The sequence below is a fragment of the Petaurus breviceps genome, unplaced genomic scaffold (genome assembly GCF_028583685.1).
Source record: "Petaurus breviceps papuanus isolate PSGF00001 unplaced genomic scaffold, PetGlider_PUasm1.0 90887, whole genome shotgun sequence".
In the NCBI taxonomy this organism is placed as follows: Eukaryota; Metazoa; Chordata; class Mammalia; order Diprotodontia; family Petauridae; genus Petaurus; species Petaurus breviceps.
This window is the reverse complement of record NW_027187370.1, coordinates 2,270,301-2,287,874: the sequence shown is the minus strand read 5'-3', so window position 1 is coordinate 2,287,874 and position 17,574 is coordinate 2,270,301. Positions and strand designations below refer to the sequence as shown.

General features: G+C 41.8%; 2 protein-coding genes and 1 long non-coding RNA gene across 5 annotated transcripts in view; 1 reads left to right on the top strand and 2 right to left on the bottom strand.

Moving 5' to 3' along the window:
* The window catches only part of FBXL20 (F-box and leucine rich repeat protein 20), a 139,902-nt gene extending 131,366 nt beyond the window's left edge, over positions 1-8,536 (bottom strand). The window contains exon 1 of one of the 2 annotated variants that reach the window (XM_069074283.1): positions 8,128-8,536. In XM_069074283.1, the coding sequence (XP_068930384.1) occupies positions 8,128-8,322 (195 nt within the window). In that variant the 5' untranslated portion in view covers positions 8,323-8,536. Of the gene's footprint in view, positions 1-7,076; positions 7,547-8,127 lie in introns of those variants that run through there. The other variant, XM_069074284.1, reaches the window with a different exon arrangement.
* LOC138150822 (uncharacterized) lies at positions 7,716-10,626 on the top strand. Its single transcript, XR_011165660.1, has 3 exons — positions 7,716-7,849; positions 8,584-8,761; positions 8,865-10,626. It is a non-coding gene; the product is annotated as an uncharacterized lncRNA (long non-coding RNA).
* Positions 10,627-10,758: 132 nt separating this feature from the next.
* MED1 (mediator complex subunit 1) overlaps positions 10,759-17,574 on the bottom strand; it is a 39,243-nt gene continuing 32,427 nt past the window's right edge. For both annotated transcript variants that reach the window (XM_069074282.1, XM_069074281.1), the window contains one exon: positions 10,759-17,296. In XM_069074282.1, the coding sequence (XP_068930383.1) occupies positions 14,056-17,296 (3,241 nt within the window). In that variant the 3' untranslated portion in view covers positions 10,759-14,055. The remainder of the gene's footprint in view (positions 17,297-17,574) is intronic.

Below are 17,574 nucleotides of genomic sequence, written 5' to 3'. Positions count from 1 at the left end.
TACCACATGGACTAACTTTTCTTTTCACTTAAAACACATTGAGGCCACTGTAGGGTTATTAATCGACCCAATTTCAATATTTCTGTGTCTCATCAAACTGGGAGGCCAGAGAGAAAGAGATGGGTAATCAGCAATCAGAACACACACAACATTTATCAAATAAATTCACCATCTTAAATTGGCAGTTTTGTGGTGTCCCAAAATAATTATAATAGTAACATCAAAGACCACTAATGACAGATTACCATAATAGACATAAAAATAATGAAAAAGTATGAAATACTGAATCACCAAAATGTGACAGAGACATGATATGAGTACATGCTATTAGAAAAATGACAATGAGGGGCGGCTAGGTGGCATAGTGAGTAGAGCGCTAGCCCCAGAGTTGGGAGGACCTGGGATCTGTTCCAGTCTGAGACACTTAATACCCACACACAAAAAAGAAACTGGCCGTGTAACCTTGGGCAAGTTACTTAACCCCAATTGCTTTTAAAAAAAAGAAAAAGAAAAATGATGATTTGTGAAATGCAGGGTTGCCACAAACCTTCAATCTATAAAAAACACAGTATCTGTGAAGTGTGATAAAGTAAAGCGTTAACAAAACAAGGTATGCCTGTAAAGACAAATTTAAATGAACTAAATAGATATAAATTATTTGTGGTTGGGCCATGACAATATAATAAAAGTAAAAGTGAGACCTAAGCTGCTATAATATCAAAGGGTTAATTTATAGACCTGAACTCTAATCGGACCTCAGGCATTTACTATGTTACTTGTCCTCTCTGCCTCAGTTTCCTTAATGGTAAAATAGGGATAATAATAGCACCTACCTCACAGGGTTGTGGAGAGGATCCAATAAGATATCTGTAATGCACTTAGTGCAGTACCTGGCACATAATTGGTGCTTAATACATAACTTGTTTCCTTCCTACTTTTCTGCCAGAACTAGAAAAAAAGTAACAAAATTCATCTACAGAAACAAAAGATCAAGAATACCAAGAGAAATAGTGAAAAAAAGTAGGAAATAAGAGAGTCTAGTATTAATAGGTCCCAAACTATAATGCAAAGCAGTAACATCAAAATAATTTGGTAATAGTTAGGGAACAGAAAAGGTTAATGGAACAGATCAGGGATACAAAATCAAGAATCAATTCCACACAGCATAATGCTCAATAAACACAAGGTCACCCCAGTAATAGGACTCAAACAAAATTGCTTAGAAAATTATAAAGCAGTCAGAAGAATTTAAGTTTAGATCAACATATTCCATCTTATACCACAATAAACTCCAAATAGAAACATAATCTGGATATAAAAAGCTATATCACAAAGTAGAAGAGCAGGAAAGGAGATACCATTCACTAGCATGGATTAGTAAAAAGTTCTTGACCAAACAAGGAACAGAGAGGATTACAGGAGATAAAATGAATAATTTTGATTACATAAACTGAAAAGGTTTTACACAAGCAAAATAAATAGTTAATAGGAGGTGAAAAATTTTTTGCAACAAATTTCCCTGATAAAGTTCTGATGTCCAAGATATGTAGAGAATTGATAAATGTAAGAACAAGAGATACTGATTCCCCAATAGATAAATGTTTTTGATAAAACATCCTTTGATAAGGATGTGAACAGACAACTCTCAAAAGAAGGTAAGTTATCATATGAATAAATAGCTTAACTCACTAATAGAAGAGAAATGGAAATTAAAAGAACTCTAATGCTCCATGTCACCTACTAGATTGGCAAAGATGGAAAATGACAATTGTTGAAGGCCCTATGAGAAGACTGCACTCTTGGTAGAGGGGTATTCTAGAAAGCAATTTGGAATTATACTTCATCACTACACTGCATATCACTTGACCCAGCAATACCACAGCTAGGCCTATACCCCAAAGAAGATCAAGCACAGGGGAAAGGGAATCAGATACACAAAAATATTTGTAGTAGCACTTTTTAAATCAGTTTTATGAACTGATAAAATGTGAGGTGAGAACCAAGGCAATAATTTATACAATAACTACAACATTATAAGGGAAAACTGAAAAATTAAGAATTCTGATCAATGAATAACCAATGACAACTGCAGAAAGCTAATCATGAATCATAACTATCTCTTGGCAAGGAGGTGATGAACTAAAAGCACAGAATGAGACAAAGGTTTTTAGATATGGTCAAAGTGTCGATTTGTTTTGCTTGACTACACTTATTTGTTATAAGGGAAGGCATCTGGGGGGCAAAGAAGTTTTGAGGCCAAATATCTGATGCACTGAAGAAAAAGGAATATTAATGAAACAGTAAAAAAAAATACACTGAAGAGAGCAGAAGGATGTTTAGAAAGAGACATATAAGTACATAGACAAGCAATGTAGTGCTGGAACTATTGTTAAGTTGCATATAAATGTTAAAATGAACAAAATGTACATAATAGAGATTGTTTAATATACAAATTTTTTTCTGTTCCTGCCACAGGAAAAGGTTGATATTTAAATTAAGTTCAAAATACTAAAAAAAGAAAAAAATTTTAAGGAAAATGAAGCTGATTTGTCATAATTAACAAACATCAATTTAAAAAAAAAAATATGTCTTCAACACTTGGGCTAGATATCCTCAGCTTTTACTTTGGGTTTTATACAAATTTAACTCATTAAATCACAAGTAAAGAAAAGTGTCTCCACCATTTGAACTTTCAAACCTCTAGATACTTTGAGACAAAATTATTAATCTTACTAGTGCTTTTTAAACTCCCATCATGTCGTTTTTTAAACAGAATGGAATGGCCAACTGACAACTACTAACTTCCTAATGAAACCTAATTTTCAAATGAACCGATTTTCATGCAGGAATTTTAGAAATCTTTAAATCACAGAGTATTAGAGCTAGAAGGAAACTTGTATATGATCAAGTCCTATACCTTCACCTTACAAGGGAAGAAGTTGACAGGGCTATGATCTCCAAGGTACATAGTAACTTGGAGAGACAGAATAGAACCCAACCCCAAATCAATTCTTTCTCCTATATTACAATAGATAAAAAACTGAAGCAGTAAAGGAAAATTCTTCATGTTTTCATAAACATAAATTCATAAAATAAGCCAAGTGAAAATTTTTAGGGTGTGTATTTTTTTTTACATATCTAAATAAGGTATTTTTTTCTCCAAGGGTAAAACCTCACAATAAAGATATCAAGGCATCTGAGTGACATAAAATTAAGAAACCTATGTAAAGATTGTAAAATGGGATTAGCAGTATCTCTTTCCCACTGATCTCAACAGAATTCTTTTGAGTACTAAACTAGTATTAAATACCAAGTATATTTTATACAACATTGCTGTTGTCAAAGTTATTTTGCAATTATATAAAATGCATGATAACTATAACTCCCCAATGTAACATAATTTGCTCAAGTGTCAATTTATACTACTGTTTTTATACAATTGTATTCTAAAATAATATTCTACTAACAATTTAGGTGGAATGTACCTGTAACTTGAGGGACAAGAATGAATTGGTTCTCCTTAGAGTGCAAATGAAACAAAATTTAAAGGATGATAAACTTTAGAAAAGATGTATTTCCATGCAATTTAATTGACTGGATATTAATTGCCCAGTAACCACTTCCTTACTTCAAGGAATATGTGATTGTGAGCTCCCTCCAATTGTACAGATGACAATCCATCCACACCTTCTCATTTTTGTGACATGTTTTCTATGACTTTCCATAAATCTCTACCAAGGCCTTCTAACCTCTTAACAATGTAGGGCTGTCAGTGAAGAATGAAGGCTTTTCATCCCTTCACCTCCATATATCACCAGCCTTTTCAAGTGGTACATCTATGATAACCATTAAAACATTTCTTCTCAACAGTCCTTCATTGGCAATATATTGCAGCTTACCCATGTACCTCTATGTTGCCTATTAAAACTGATTGATAAGAGTATCAAGCAAGATCTTTAATGGACATCAATGCCACAGTTTCTGCCACATGTTTACATTTTATATCTGTTTGATTAGCTTTAACTATTTTATTCTTTTTTTGCTTTTTGCAGGGGGGAAGACAAGGGTATTGGGGTTGGGACCTGCCCAAGGTCACATGGCTACTAAGTAATAAGTGTCTGAGGCTGGATTAGAACCTAGGTCCTCCTGACTCCAGAGCTGGTACTCTGTTCACTGCCACCTAGCCTCCCCTAACTACTTTATTCTTACCTTTACAAGCATTAGATTTCCCTGAGATTGTTATATAGGAAGTTAACAATATTAATTTTCTCATCACGAGCATTTTGAAGCCAACTATATAATACTCTCCCTTTTGGCTGGTCTACATACAATATCACCAAACGTTTTTTTTTTTTTACTTTTTGGAGGGGGGAGAGCAGGGCAACTGGGGTTAATTGACTTGCCCAAGGTTCCAAGGCTAGTTAAGTGTTAAGTGTCTGAGGCCGAATTTGAACTCAGGTCCTCCTCCAGGGCCAGTGCTCTATTCACTGCACCACCTAGCCGCCCTGCCTTTTCCTGACATTTAACAGGAATTCATATTTAATGCCACATTTTACAAAAACTTTCAGCATTTTCACTTCTGGGCAAGACATGAAAAGAATTGCTTCCCAAAGCAAACTATGTAAAGTCTTCTCACCACAAAGAAATTTAATAATTTTAACAAGTCCAAAACACTAAAGTGTTTTTTCATCATAGACTTTCTTAAAGTATGAATCTGTCTGTGTTACACATCTCCTTATCTTATCAAATATAAAACTTCTGTATAGGGATGTACACAAATATAAGAATGTTGTGCTTTACCATCTAAAGATACATTTTGGGGGTGGCTAGGAGACACCATGAATAGAGCACAGCCCTGGAGTGAGGAGGATCTGAGTTCAAATCCAACCTCAGACACTTAACACTTACTACCCATGTGACCTTGAGCAAGTCACTTACCCCCAACTGCCCTCCCTTCCCCCCTCCAAAAAAAAAAGCAAAAAAAAATTAAAGATACACTTTTAATGTTGGCAAAAACCTTATTTTATATACGATTCAACAATTTACTAACACTTTTCCTAACGAAACACAGTTAAGAAAAGCAAATATTTTAAGGCAAACTCATTTTAGATGAAGAAATTCTCTAAATATGTCCTGGTCCTAAATCTTTCATTTGTCCCCTGGTTCAGAATATTTTAAATCACTTTCAGAAACATTACACAAAGTAATTTTTCAAATTATTTTCCCTCATCTTTTTCCTACCTCAAAGTAACTTCCAGAAATTTTTACTTGCAAGCTACACATCTATAAAAACATTTAACTTGACTTTTTGAATAAAGACATTTCATTTCCTTCAAACAGTAGTCTGGTTGTTCTTGTTTTTGCATATATCACAGTCTAAATTATGAATTAAAACCTACAATAAAATGCAAAGGGGCAATATAATTTAAAAGCATAGCTCCAAAGAAGTGCTACCTAAAATGGAAGTAAGCTTAAGCAAGAAACAGAAAACGAACCAGAAATATTAAAATCTATGTAACCACCATTTAGATCTCTGTACGTTTGGCCTTTTCTTGCAAGATTCTTTTGAGTATCAAAGTTTCCATTCAATACTATTTTCATTACAGTCTAGAATTGTATACTAGTACTTAATCTGAAACCAAACATATTTCTTTATGTCTACTTTTTACTTAGGAACCCTAGCCTCTATAAAAGGAAGAGCAAATTCAGTAAGAAGCTTGTAACACATTTCTATACCTTTCTTAACCTCTGATCAATTTAAGAAACATACTAAGGAGACTAAAAACTTCTTTCTCTTTAATTCTTTCTGTAGTGCTGTAACAATGTATTTTATTCCCCATTCAAACTGGCAAAACCATATAAAATCAAAACAATCGACAAACATTTAAGATCATTTGGTAAGATCCTCTCCCCAGAGGTGTCTATAACTTCCTGCAACTTTTACTTCTCCAATTAGCTCTTTCCAATGTCATCCTTCAAACAGAAATGAAGAAAAACACCTAGCTATGTACACTGAGATGTGTGTGATCCCAAGTCAACCTGAGTATCTGCCAAAAAAGGTCATGTAACATGTACTCTCTGCTTCTTGTGTAAGTCATCATCCTTGTCCCCTTCCTATATTGCAGTGCTACCGTAATTCACCTAGACACAATTAAAAAATACAGTAGTTTGTTTCCTAACTCGCATAAGACGTCTACTTTGCTTTCGCGTTTCCTCTTCCAGCCTTTAATTTTATATCATTCTATGAAGTATGTATAATCTCGGAACTAGGAGAGGGTGGGGGAAGGACGGGGGAGGGGGGGAGGGGATGAGAATCACAGCTTCCAACAAATAATTAGACTGGGGTGGATTTTCTGAATAAGTCTCCCGAATCTCTCCTCTCACTCCCCCCAATATACCTTAAGGGGATCCCTAAAAACAATGACTAACAGCACTACAACCAAAACAAAAGAGTTGAGGAAGTTTGACAATACCCAAACCAAACAATCAAAAATATAAACAAAAAACCCCAACCCGAACAAGAAACAGAACCAGAGGTCCTCTCTGGGTTCTCCCAGATTCCCACTTTGGCCTCCCGAGTTTAAGGCAGGACTGTCCGGCTCGAATAAGTCTCCTCCCCTCCATGACTAGCTACCCCTTTACCCAGGATCTTTATCTGGAGTCCATTCTACAAGAAGGGGGTGGGAAAGGAAAAAAGAAAAAGGGGGGAGGGAGGCGGTGGCCCCTCGGGACTGCTGGAGAGTTGTAAGGAGTTTGGACGCGGGAAGGGGCAGGGGTCCTCTTCAGAAATGAGGGCGTCCTAAGGCATTGGATGGACGGAGGGGGAAGGGCGCCTTCGAGGGCTCATTGTCTGCGGAGGAGGCCACGGCCCCGCCGGGCGGCGTCCACGGCCCGGCCGGAGGAGGAGGAGGGTGTGGGGCAGCAGGACTGCAGCGGGGCGGGTAAGGAAACCTGGCAGCCGGATCGATGGACGCATGGACGGACCGGCGGGGCCAGGCTAGGGTGGGGTGGATGGGCAAGGGAAATCCTCCTCCCCTTTTCCTTCTGTCGCCACCCCCCTAGCCCCAGGCTCACACCTCAAACCTGCTCTTGGTCACCCCGTTCATGTCCCTCCTCATGGGGCCGGCGGGCGCGGCCGCGACCCGGCGCTGCGGCGTGCAGACTGGGAACCTGGCTGGGGCCCGCGGGGAGGGCCGGGACGGCCCGGTGCTGGGAGGGCAGGGGAAGCGGACACCAGCCCGGGAAGAGGAGGCCGCGGCAGCTAAGGCGGCAGCAGCGGCGACTCCGGCAGGGCCTCCACCACCTCCCACAGCAGGAGCCGCTGGTTCTCCTCTCCTCTTCTCTTCTCGCTTTTCTTTTCTCTTCTCGTGTGTGTGTGTGTGTGTGTGTGTGTGTGTGTGTGTGTGTGTGTGTGTGTGTGTGTGTGTGTGTGTGTGTGTGTGTGTGTGTGTGTGTGTGTGTGTGTGTGTGTGTGTCTGTGTCTGTGTCTGTGTCTCTCTCTCTCTCTCTCTCTCTCTATTTCTCTCTCTCTCTCTCCTACCTCAACTTCAACCCAAAACAAAAACACTCCCCACCTGCCAGCAACGCAGCCGTTCATTGGGCAGCGCAGCCGGGGCCCCAGCAAGGGTGGGGGAGGGGTGAAACGAAGGGGAAGGAGGAGGGGGAGAGGGAGGAGAGGCGCGAGCTCGAGCGCGAGCGCGAGCCGGCGGCGGCGGCGCGAGTGAGACCACCCCCTCCTCCCGGGTCGAGCCCCCACCTCCGCCCATCCCTAGTCCCTCTAAGGCGGGGCAAGCCCCTTTAGTGTCAGAGGGAAAGGAGAGAAGAGTGTACGTGTGTGATGGTAGATGGGGTGTGTGTATCTATGTTCCTGTCTATTTGGGGGGCGGTGTTCTGAAGTGCTTGCGCTTCTGCGCGTGCACGTTGGGAGGAGGAAGAGGAAGGCTCCCAAGCTGCGGGAAGCCAACACCCCCCGCCCCCACCCCCAATGCATGCCCCAAGTCGGGATCGGCCACAAGCCGCCCCTTCAAGGATCACCCCGGGGCACTGTGTGTGCTGTCCTACCGTACCGGACACCATTCCTTCCGGGCCCCCAGCCTCCTCTCCCCCTGACGCCCCTCTAGCACTCACGGTAGACTTGAGCCCGAAATGCAGCAGGCGGTCCCGGCTTGGAGCCATTTTCCTCCTCTCTTTTCCCGGACCTCTCTCGCTTAGGGCTGTGTTGGTGTTAGTGCTGCCACCGTCGCCGCCTCCCCCGCCCCCGTGGATTGCTTTAAGGGGAGCGGCGGGGAGGCCCCGGAGGCTGCAGCAGGGGGTGTGTGTCATCGTGCATGGCCTGGCTGGGGAGGGGGCTCATGGCACCAAGGGGTTTAGAGAACCCCCACTGCGCCAGGTGAGGAGAAGGGGGAAAGGAGAGAGTCCCAGACTTGGGGAGTTAAGGGGTGCGGTGAGCCACCATGGCTTATAAGTCTCGGGCCAGGGATGGGGAAGGGGCGCGTGGGGGTGGGGGTGAGGGATGAGCTACTGGGAGGAGCGGGGCTGGTCCGCGTTGGCCCCGCCCCTTCAGCCTTCGTCCCGCTTCCCTAGACCAATAGCCTACTAGATCTGTCTGTCCTCCAATCAACATGTGGATTGGTGAAACCCTCCTCGTGACGACATTTTAGCGGGAGAAACAAGCATGTAAGGGCCAGGAGATGGGCGAAGTTTTAGACCCTGCATGATCACATGGAAGCTCCCCCCTTTTCATTTGAAACGTTCCATGAAAGTAAGTCTTTAATTGTAATAATATTTGTCTCATTGTTCCTATTTGTGAAGTCTTGGCCCTCACTTGTGTGTTTGTGTGTGTGGTTTGTCCTTCGTTCTTGAAGAGGATCGTGACATCAGGAAGATAAATGATGCTTAACCGCGAAGTAGGAAGGCATTTCAAGGAATAGGAAACCATCTGAACGAGCATTCTGAACAATAATTATTTCTATGGTGCTTTAAAAGTTACAAAGCGGTTATTTCTCAATAACCCTGTAGAGTAGGTAGTACAAAGTCTAATATTTTGGAATGAATTTCACTTCTGCCATACCACCTCCTTTCAAGACTTATCTGTCCCCTTCCTCAAGTTTTGTGTTTTAGGGGCGGCTAAGTGGCGAAGAGAATGGAGCACCTGGAGTCAGGAGGACCTGAGTTCAAATCCATCCTCAGACACTTGATACTTACTAGCTGTATGACCTTGGGCAAGTCACTTAACCCCAATTGCCCTGCCCTCACCTCTCAAGAGGCAGAGGGAAAAAAATTGTTTTACTGTTTAAACGCAAGAGATACAGCCCTGGAGAAGGTAGTAAAAATTTTTGATCCTCAGCAAGTGAAGTAACCTCTGTTATGAAATTCTAAGATTGAATTCCAGCAAAGGTGCCCACCACATTTTATAGGAATTTCCTCATCCAAAAGTTCCCCCTATCAATGAAATCAGTGATCTAGCCCTAGCCTTTTATGTTTTAAACGTTGCATACCATTAGAATATTTGGTCCTCGTGAGCAGGCATCTTGTTTGTTTTGTCTCAGCACCACTTAGGGATTTTTAAAGTTTGTTACTTCCATCCTACAGATAAGGAAACAAGCTTACAGGTCAAATGATGGTCATTGACTTGATGACATAAATTTTTTAAAATAATCTTACTTCCTGTCCTTTAAATCTTTGCTAAAATGATTGTTTGCAAAGCACTTCCATGTGGCCCTGTCAATTACATCGTATATCATTAGCCTAATTTTCCAAGTAAGCAAAACAGATTCAGTAAAGTTAAACAAATTGCCCAGTGTAACACAGAACACTGAAGCTGGGACCTAGTTGCAGTAATACTATCTACCTTAAGTATATGTGCTCAAAAAAAAAGTTAAAGGAATCAGACTAGTTTCTCACACCCCTTTAATAAGCATTTGTACTAAGTCTGGTGTTACTTATCAGTCCCTAAAGATTGAGTAATGTAGAACATAAGGATAATTGTGGAATTATCTCTAACTTCATTATCATCTTCACAAATAAAAATCACTTGAACAATTAACAGTCTTTGGTGGTAGAGTTGAACTTTAAAGTCCCAGCAACAGGATCCTGTACCCATGCTCTATCAAACTGTAATGTCAGTTTTATAAAAACTCTCATTTCCTGAAGCATGGCACCCTCAAACACCAGTTGTCTCATGACATGCCATGACTCATTTGTGTCCTTATAAAAGTCTGGGTATTTTATTTCTCCTTATTACTGTAATATGATCAAGGTGACCACAGGCTGCTTCCAGAAGTGGAAACCCCTACATCAATGCTCTTAGCACACGTTTTAGTTACTTGTTACACACTGGTCTTGTGTTTCATCTCTTTCAAGTGTTGTGCATCCACAGCAGGATTCCTGTAGACTTAAATGAACCATTGAAAAGGATTTTACTGTTGTAACCACAGACAGTGTGATCAAATATAATTAAAGGGTTATTCATTTTCCCCTGAGGCAGTTTTAAGATAAAAAGAAATACATATTCTCTTCACCTTTTTTCCAGCTTATGCTGATTCATCTATGCCAAACCCACCACTGATTCAATAAAACTGCTATCTCTTCAGGGAGTCTTCCATACCTTTTAAAAAATTTTATTTTAAAAATAAGCTTCTGTGGAATGAATGAATAAAAAGGAAGAGTTGATGGAGGAAAAATGTGGAGTTACACTGTGAATTTTAGTTTGGGAGAAAATAAGATTTCAGATACAAAGCTATCACACTTGGGACAGGATTGCTTCTTATCAAAGAAATTTATTTGCAAGTAAATAAACAGGTTCTTTTGCAACGTTTTGGAAAAAAACAAACCCACAAAACAGATTTTTTTGTCTTTAAAAAAAAAAAGGGAAAACCCCAAAGTATTTACAGAATTGCACAAATAAAAGTCAAATTGGAAAACATTTTTTCTATGGTAATTTAGAGAAGACCCACCCCTGTTCCTGATGCATTTTTGAACTCATGAACTGTACAAGTCAGTTCCTACAGTTCAGCTAATTCCCATCCTGGCTTTTGATGTTAAATCCCCCCCAAAATAAGAATCCAACCCCAAGGTAAAAATAAAGACAAAATAAAAGCCCCTCCCCAATCTAAGAGAATGAATGCCCTTGCACTATGAACAAGCATCTCCTTTACTGTGGCATCTGCAAGAAGTGACTTAATAATGTATACTGCATAACTCATGGGCTCCCTGAAAAAGTGTGTTCTAACTGGAGTTCATGATATTGCTGTATTGCATTTCCTAACCTGGACCTTAGGAAGGAAAATTCTATCAGTATAAAACCAACATTCTCAAACCTTGTTTTGGCAAGTAATACCCTGCTTCAAATTTCCCTCTCAAAATACTTTGCTTTGAAAACACATTGATTTTTTTGGATCTTTTGAAATCCTCATGTGCATTGGAGCAGCTTATTATTTTAACTAACCATTCCTAACAAGAAAACCGAAGGCAAAATAAAATCTAATCTGATGAAAGAATTGAGGGTTGCCGTCTGTTTTGTTCTTTTTTTTGGGGAGGAGGGAGATGTAGAGGGGGGTAATATAGGGAATCAGGTCAAACTAAATATACACAAGACACTAGCTGAAGAAAAATACAGTACATGTAGGCTTAATTTGCTTGCTGTTTGAAAGAGGAGGGAGGAGGAGTTCCAGGCTTGGTTTATTTCAACTCTTCTCCACCCCATGGAGAAATGCAGTGCTCCCTGGTTGCCATGCAGGGTGCAGCAGGTTAACCCCGGCTTCCTGTTAAGCAAGTTCAGAAGCTGGGCCAATGTGTGGGACAGTACGTGCTCATCCAGAAAATGCTGGGGCTTATCCTTCATCTACATCCTAACTCAGGATTCTTTGATCTGGGTTGGAGAAAAAGAGAAAAAGCTTCCCAGTTTGTTTTGGTATTTGTAACAACCATTTGGGAAAGTTTAACCCCTGGTATTCCAATATTACCTAGTGTCCCTTTTTAAGGTTTTTCCCACAAAAAAAGAAAACTTTAAACTTATTTGCTGCCGAAGTCAATGGAAGAGGATACAAACCAGGTGACAACCTATGAGTTCTACCTGGTTTTATGTCTGAGAGGCTGCCACTGTATCAGCATCTCTAGATAAAGCTCTCTGGTATCACTTTGCCCATGTCTTCTTTAGTGTCACCCAAGCCATTTGATTCTGATGTGGTAAGAGATAACTGTACTTGCTCTACTTAGCAACATTTCCTACTTCCTATTATGTAGGGACACAAAGGTGGCAGGCTTGGTGAAAAGTTAGTCCTGGACTATGGGTGACCCAAAGAGAGAGAACACTGGAGGAAGAACTCAAGACAGTCCCAGAGAAAAAGCCAAAGCTGACTTTCCAACCATATGTAACTCCAACCTGCAGAAACAAAGCTGGAAAAAAACTTTGTTTGTCAAGGTCACTCAACTCTGACACTAAAAACAATGCACAACCTGGAGCATTTTTTTTTAAAGTCCAGAAGAGTTGTGCTAGATAGAAGGCCCCATCCTACTGATGCAGATCATGGATGAAATCATCAAGGACGGCACAGTGCAGGTGTCAGAATCAAAGTAAGGCCGCAGATTTTTTTTTTCCAAGAGGACCCTCCAAATATGAGAGCTTGTGCTGCACCTGGACTGTTTTCCTGGATTTCTTTCTTTCTATAGTGCCTATTATTGTAGTCCCTAAGAAGTCAGGTGAAGACCTGTTTCTCCAAAAGGTCCAATTATGTAGCTACATAGTAGCTATGATATATCTCCATGCCCACCTATCATTCCAGGTACCTCACTTCTTTAGTGAGCTTGAAATTTATTCAAGAGAAACTATGGCTGCAAATTCATAACTTCTCTCATTTAGGGAGCACACAGTGGAGTGACCAGAGATCTAAGCCCCCATTCCTTCAGATGAAGGGAGATAGGGAACCCAGCTTTCAAGAAAGGCAATCACTTCTCCTGCAGGTGAAATATTGGCATGAGGGCTTTTGGCACATTTAAAGACAGAAGAAGTGTTAGCCCTGATGTGATTTCAATGTTACTAACCTATGGAGCTGTGACATTAAACCACAATTTTGTTGTATTTAAAAACATGTTAACATCCTGAAAGCCATCCCAGGTTTTGTTTTGTTTTGTTTTAAAAGAAAAAAAAAAAAGAAAATCAACACCTACCCTCCCCAGGAGGAGGAAAAGTACCCCCTAACAATTTTAGGGTGTCAATGAGCCCTATGAAAAATTCTATGAAATTAATTATTGTATAGAATTCAAAGAATTCTGGGTTTTTTTTGTTAAACTGACTTCAAAGATGGGCTTTAATCAGACCAACCAGACCCAAGGCTGCAGTGACAACTCTGGGTCCATACTTTGTCCTGTTAGGTTTTGCTCTTTTCTTTTCAATTTCTTTGAACTCTACACCCCACTGAATCAGAAGAGAAACACTGCATAAAAACAAGAGATTAAAATATTGACAAATAAATAGCTAAAATCACCTTCCTGTCCCCAAGACTACTCCTCATAAACAGACGCCCTGCATTATTTAGTGTCTAAAAACAACTGAGATCCTTCATTTGCGCCTGCCTCAAATGGATGAGTGAACAGCCTTCATGCAAATGCATCAAGGAATGTATTGCTTTTTCATTTCCTACCCAGTCTTTAACACATGCACTAAAATGACAGTTTAAAACATGGCCTAAAAATGGATAAAGGAGAAAAAAATATATATGAAAATTTTCAGCATAACTATTTCCCGCCCTTTCCCTTCCCACACCCCTTCCCCCCCACCCCCGTCCCCACCCCCAAAGCAAGTCTGCAATTTCTACTTTCTCTGGCAAAGTAACACAGAATTCTTGGCTGCCCAGAATCAAACCCCATAGTCAGATATCAATACTAGGGTCTCTCTGGATCTAATGTTGCCAAGCAGTCAAAACCATGTCACCCAAGATTATTTGGGGCAAAGCAGACCCCTGTGGTTTATCCCTTAGGATGATTTTCTACAATTCTCATTAGATGGAACTTTTAACTGGAGCAGTTTTTTTCTTTTTCTTTTAGAAAACAAGGTTTTCAATTGCCAATGAGAGCCACATCCATAAGATCATCCTCTTCCTCCCCCATAATGAAGTCAGGGCTGAGCCTTGAGGGCCTATCTTGTAAGATGGTATTACTTGTCATGGACATGGACTGGTCTGAAGAAATAGGTGATTTAGACCAGCTCTCTGGCTTGATACTATGAGATTTCTTCTTATCTCGGTCTTTTTCCCGGTCCCGTTCTCTGTCCCGATCTTTATCCTTTACTTTCTTCTTTTCCTTTTTGTGCTTCTTATGTTTCTCTGTGCTATACTCAGGAAGTGGACGGATGCCATCATCTGAGCTGGGGCTGTTCTGGTAGGACTTTTCTGCTATTGAGGAGCCTGACTCACTCTCACTATCCAGGTTCTGAGGGGTGTATGCTGGTGACTTACTGTGGCTAGGAGAACCACGTTCATGCTTTGGAGTGGAACCACTGATCAGAGGAGAGCCATAGTTTTTGGAAGAGGCCATCTGAGGCCTGAGCCCTTCCCCACTACCTTCCCCAGGTTTCTGCAAAGTCACTTTGGCTTTAATGCTGGGGGATCCCCCATCATGCTTGCTGATGATAATCTTGGCCACACCTGTGCTCCCCACGTTTTTGGATTCTGAGGTCTTCTTACAAGAGTCCACTGAACTCCCAGAGACAGAGACCTTTGATTTGTCTTTATCACTCTTTTCTCTCTTTCCTTGGAATTCCCCTCCCGACATATTGTGTTTAGAGGACATAGGATGGCTAGAAGAATTGGCACTCACTCCCATCTGACCCTCCATTGGGTCTTCACCTCCAGGGCCGCTAGTGACAACCCCATGCTTCAGTTTATCTATGACAGCTGTCAAAGATGGCTTCTTATTTCTACTGGGAGATTTCCCTTTGGAGCTCCCATGCTGGTTCTGACATGAAGACATGGAGGAGCCACTAGAAAAGGAAGAGGAAGAGGTTGTGCAAGAATTAGATGATGGGGGTGTTTTTTGAGACAATGAGCCTGAGGAGCCCAACCCTGAACACTTCATGCCAGAGCTTGAACTAGTCCCAGACATATGAGAGCCACCAGAACCTGAACTGATAGGAGACTTGGCTTTAGAGGATGGGGGAGTTCCAGGTACGGGTTTCATTGGAGAAGCAAGTTTGTCAGAGCTTCCAGATGGCCTTGAATGGGAAGGGGAGATGTTTGGTTTACTCAAAGATGGGTTCATAAGTGATGATGGCTTTCCTTGAGGTTTCACCTTGTTGCTCCCAGAGCTACTACTGAGCCCATGTTTGGTAATGGGAGAAGAACCTGGTTTCCCTATAGACTGGGATGAACTTTTTGACTGGCTAGACCCAGAACACCCTTGGCTAGAATACATACTGCTACTCATCTTGGAACCTGAAGAACCTTCTGATTTACTGCTTTTCATTTTTCCTGAAGCAGAAGTGGAAGAGGAAGATGAGGAAGAAGAATGGCCATGGTGGCTCTTACTTCCTGAGGAAGACACAGATCCACTGCTGGTGTACTGACTGTGTGAAGAGGGCTTGGCCACCATTACAGTTCCCTTAGGAATCTGAATGGTGATTTTAGGAATGGGTGGTGTGGCAACACCTGGAGGAGTCTGAGATCGTCCTGAACTTCCAGGTGACTTGGACCCACCTGTGCTGGCAGGTGGAGTAAAAGGCCTGTTAGAAGAACTATGAGATGGAGACTTCCCATCTGTGTCTGCTTTTTTTCGCTTTGGAGGCTTATCTTTGCTTTTGCCATCACTGGAAGGGGTTCGGCTACGTTTTCCAGGTTTACTGTCTAATGCTGGCCCTGAAAGACTGCTATTCCCATTGCCATCCTTTACCCGTTTTTGAGTCTTATCTTTCGCCAAGTCTCCTGTACTCAATAAAGGGCTCTGGCTCCCACTGTGGTGCTCCATTATGTCAGCAGGCCCCAGAGCCTTACTGGCCACTGTAATAATACTGAAGTCTACTGTGTCAGCTTGGCTATTGCCTTTAAACTTATTTTCTCCACTATCACCCGCAAGTACTGGCATTCCCAAAGTATTTAGTGCCTGGGAAGTAAATCCTTTGAAATCGTCATTATCACCACTCTGGCTGCTTTCATCAAAATACTCTTCCCCAAAACCACTCTGGCTTTGGCTATTCAGCAAGTCAGGATTGAAATCTACTCCATCGGGAAAAAAATGATTAGTAGGAGAGTCACTGTTAGGGCTTCCGGTAGCATCTGCAATCAGATCAGCGGGGTCAGTATATGGGTTCTCATTATTGTTGTTTTGGAAAACATCAGGATCAAAGAGGGCACTCTGGGAATGTGCAGAGCTTGAAGAGTCTCTAACAGGAGTATCAATGGGTGGACAGTCATCACTGGTGCTAGGGAGCTTGGAGGCCTCTTCTGCAATGTCTGAGAGAATGTCAGTCACATCAGCACCAATGCTGTCTGAACTAGACAGTCGGACCATTCTCTGAATACTGGGCTGGGGGTGAGGTATTGGCTGTGGGTAAGTTGTGGGAGGAGTGCTACACTGGCTAGGTGCTGGAGTGATGTGTGGAGTGTCCAGCGTGTCAGCAGTCATGTTAACATCAAAGATGGGGTTTTGTGAGTCAACATCCATCGAAAACAGCTCTCTCTGAAAGTCATCTTCAGTCTGGTGCTTGGGCTTTTCAGGCAGTACTCTTGACGACTTCTTCTTTTTCGTCTTATTGGCCCCTGAGCCCATTTCCATTCGAGGTGAGCCAGAAGAGGAGTTCTGCCTCTCTAATGGACTGCTTCCATAAAGGGTTGAGAAATCCTGGGCAGGATTATCTTTAAGAAGGTTCATGAGCATCGGGTGGTTCTTGGTGTTGCTGGCTGGCGAGGAGACAGGCGGCGGCGTGTGATGAGGAGGGGTCGGACTCGAGCCAATGGTAGACCCCACGTTCCCTGTGATTTGCAACAAACTGGTAAGAATTGGGTTCTGAGACACCTTGCTGAAGTCCTCCCCATGGCCCACCGACTCATGCCGCTCTTTCATGTTCATGCTCATATTAAACAAGGTGGTAATGGGACCCCCCGGAAAGGTGTTGGTTGGTGTAGTGGTACCACTCATTGGGTTGCTGCCTGTGGTCATGCCATACCCTGGGCTGCTAGCCGGGGGCAGGTTCTTTTTCACCATGTCTTCAACTGTTTCTGCAATGAGGGACAGGGCTGGTGTGTCGGCCTGAATGGTTTCAGCTTTCCTCCGAATAGCCCTCATCGTCACAGGAATGGACATACATCTGTAAGACAGCACAAAGACAAGTTAATATTGCAATGGCCCCTGACTAGGACCAATGTTACGTTTTCATTCAAGGAAACAGGTTTTGAAGTTTTAATGTATGATATTTAGACATCCCATTTAAGATTGATTTTAGTTTTCATATATAGTGAATAGGCTGAAAAAGAGAAGTATCTCTATCAAAGATTTGAATGAGCTTGTTATGCTAGTTAGTCATTCCAAAGATGGCTGAACCTAAAGACACTTAAACTTGTGCAATGGACTTCAAAAAAAAAAACA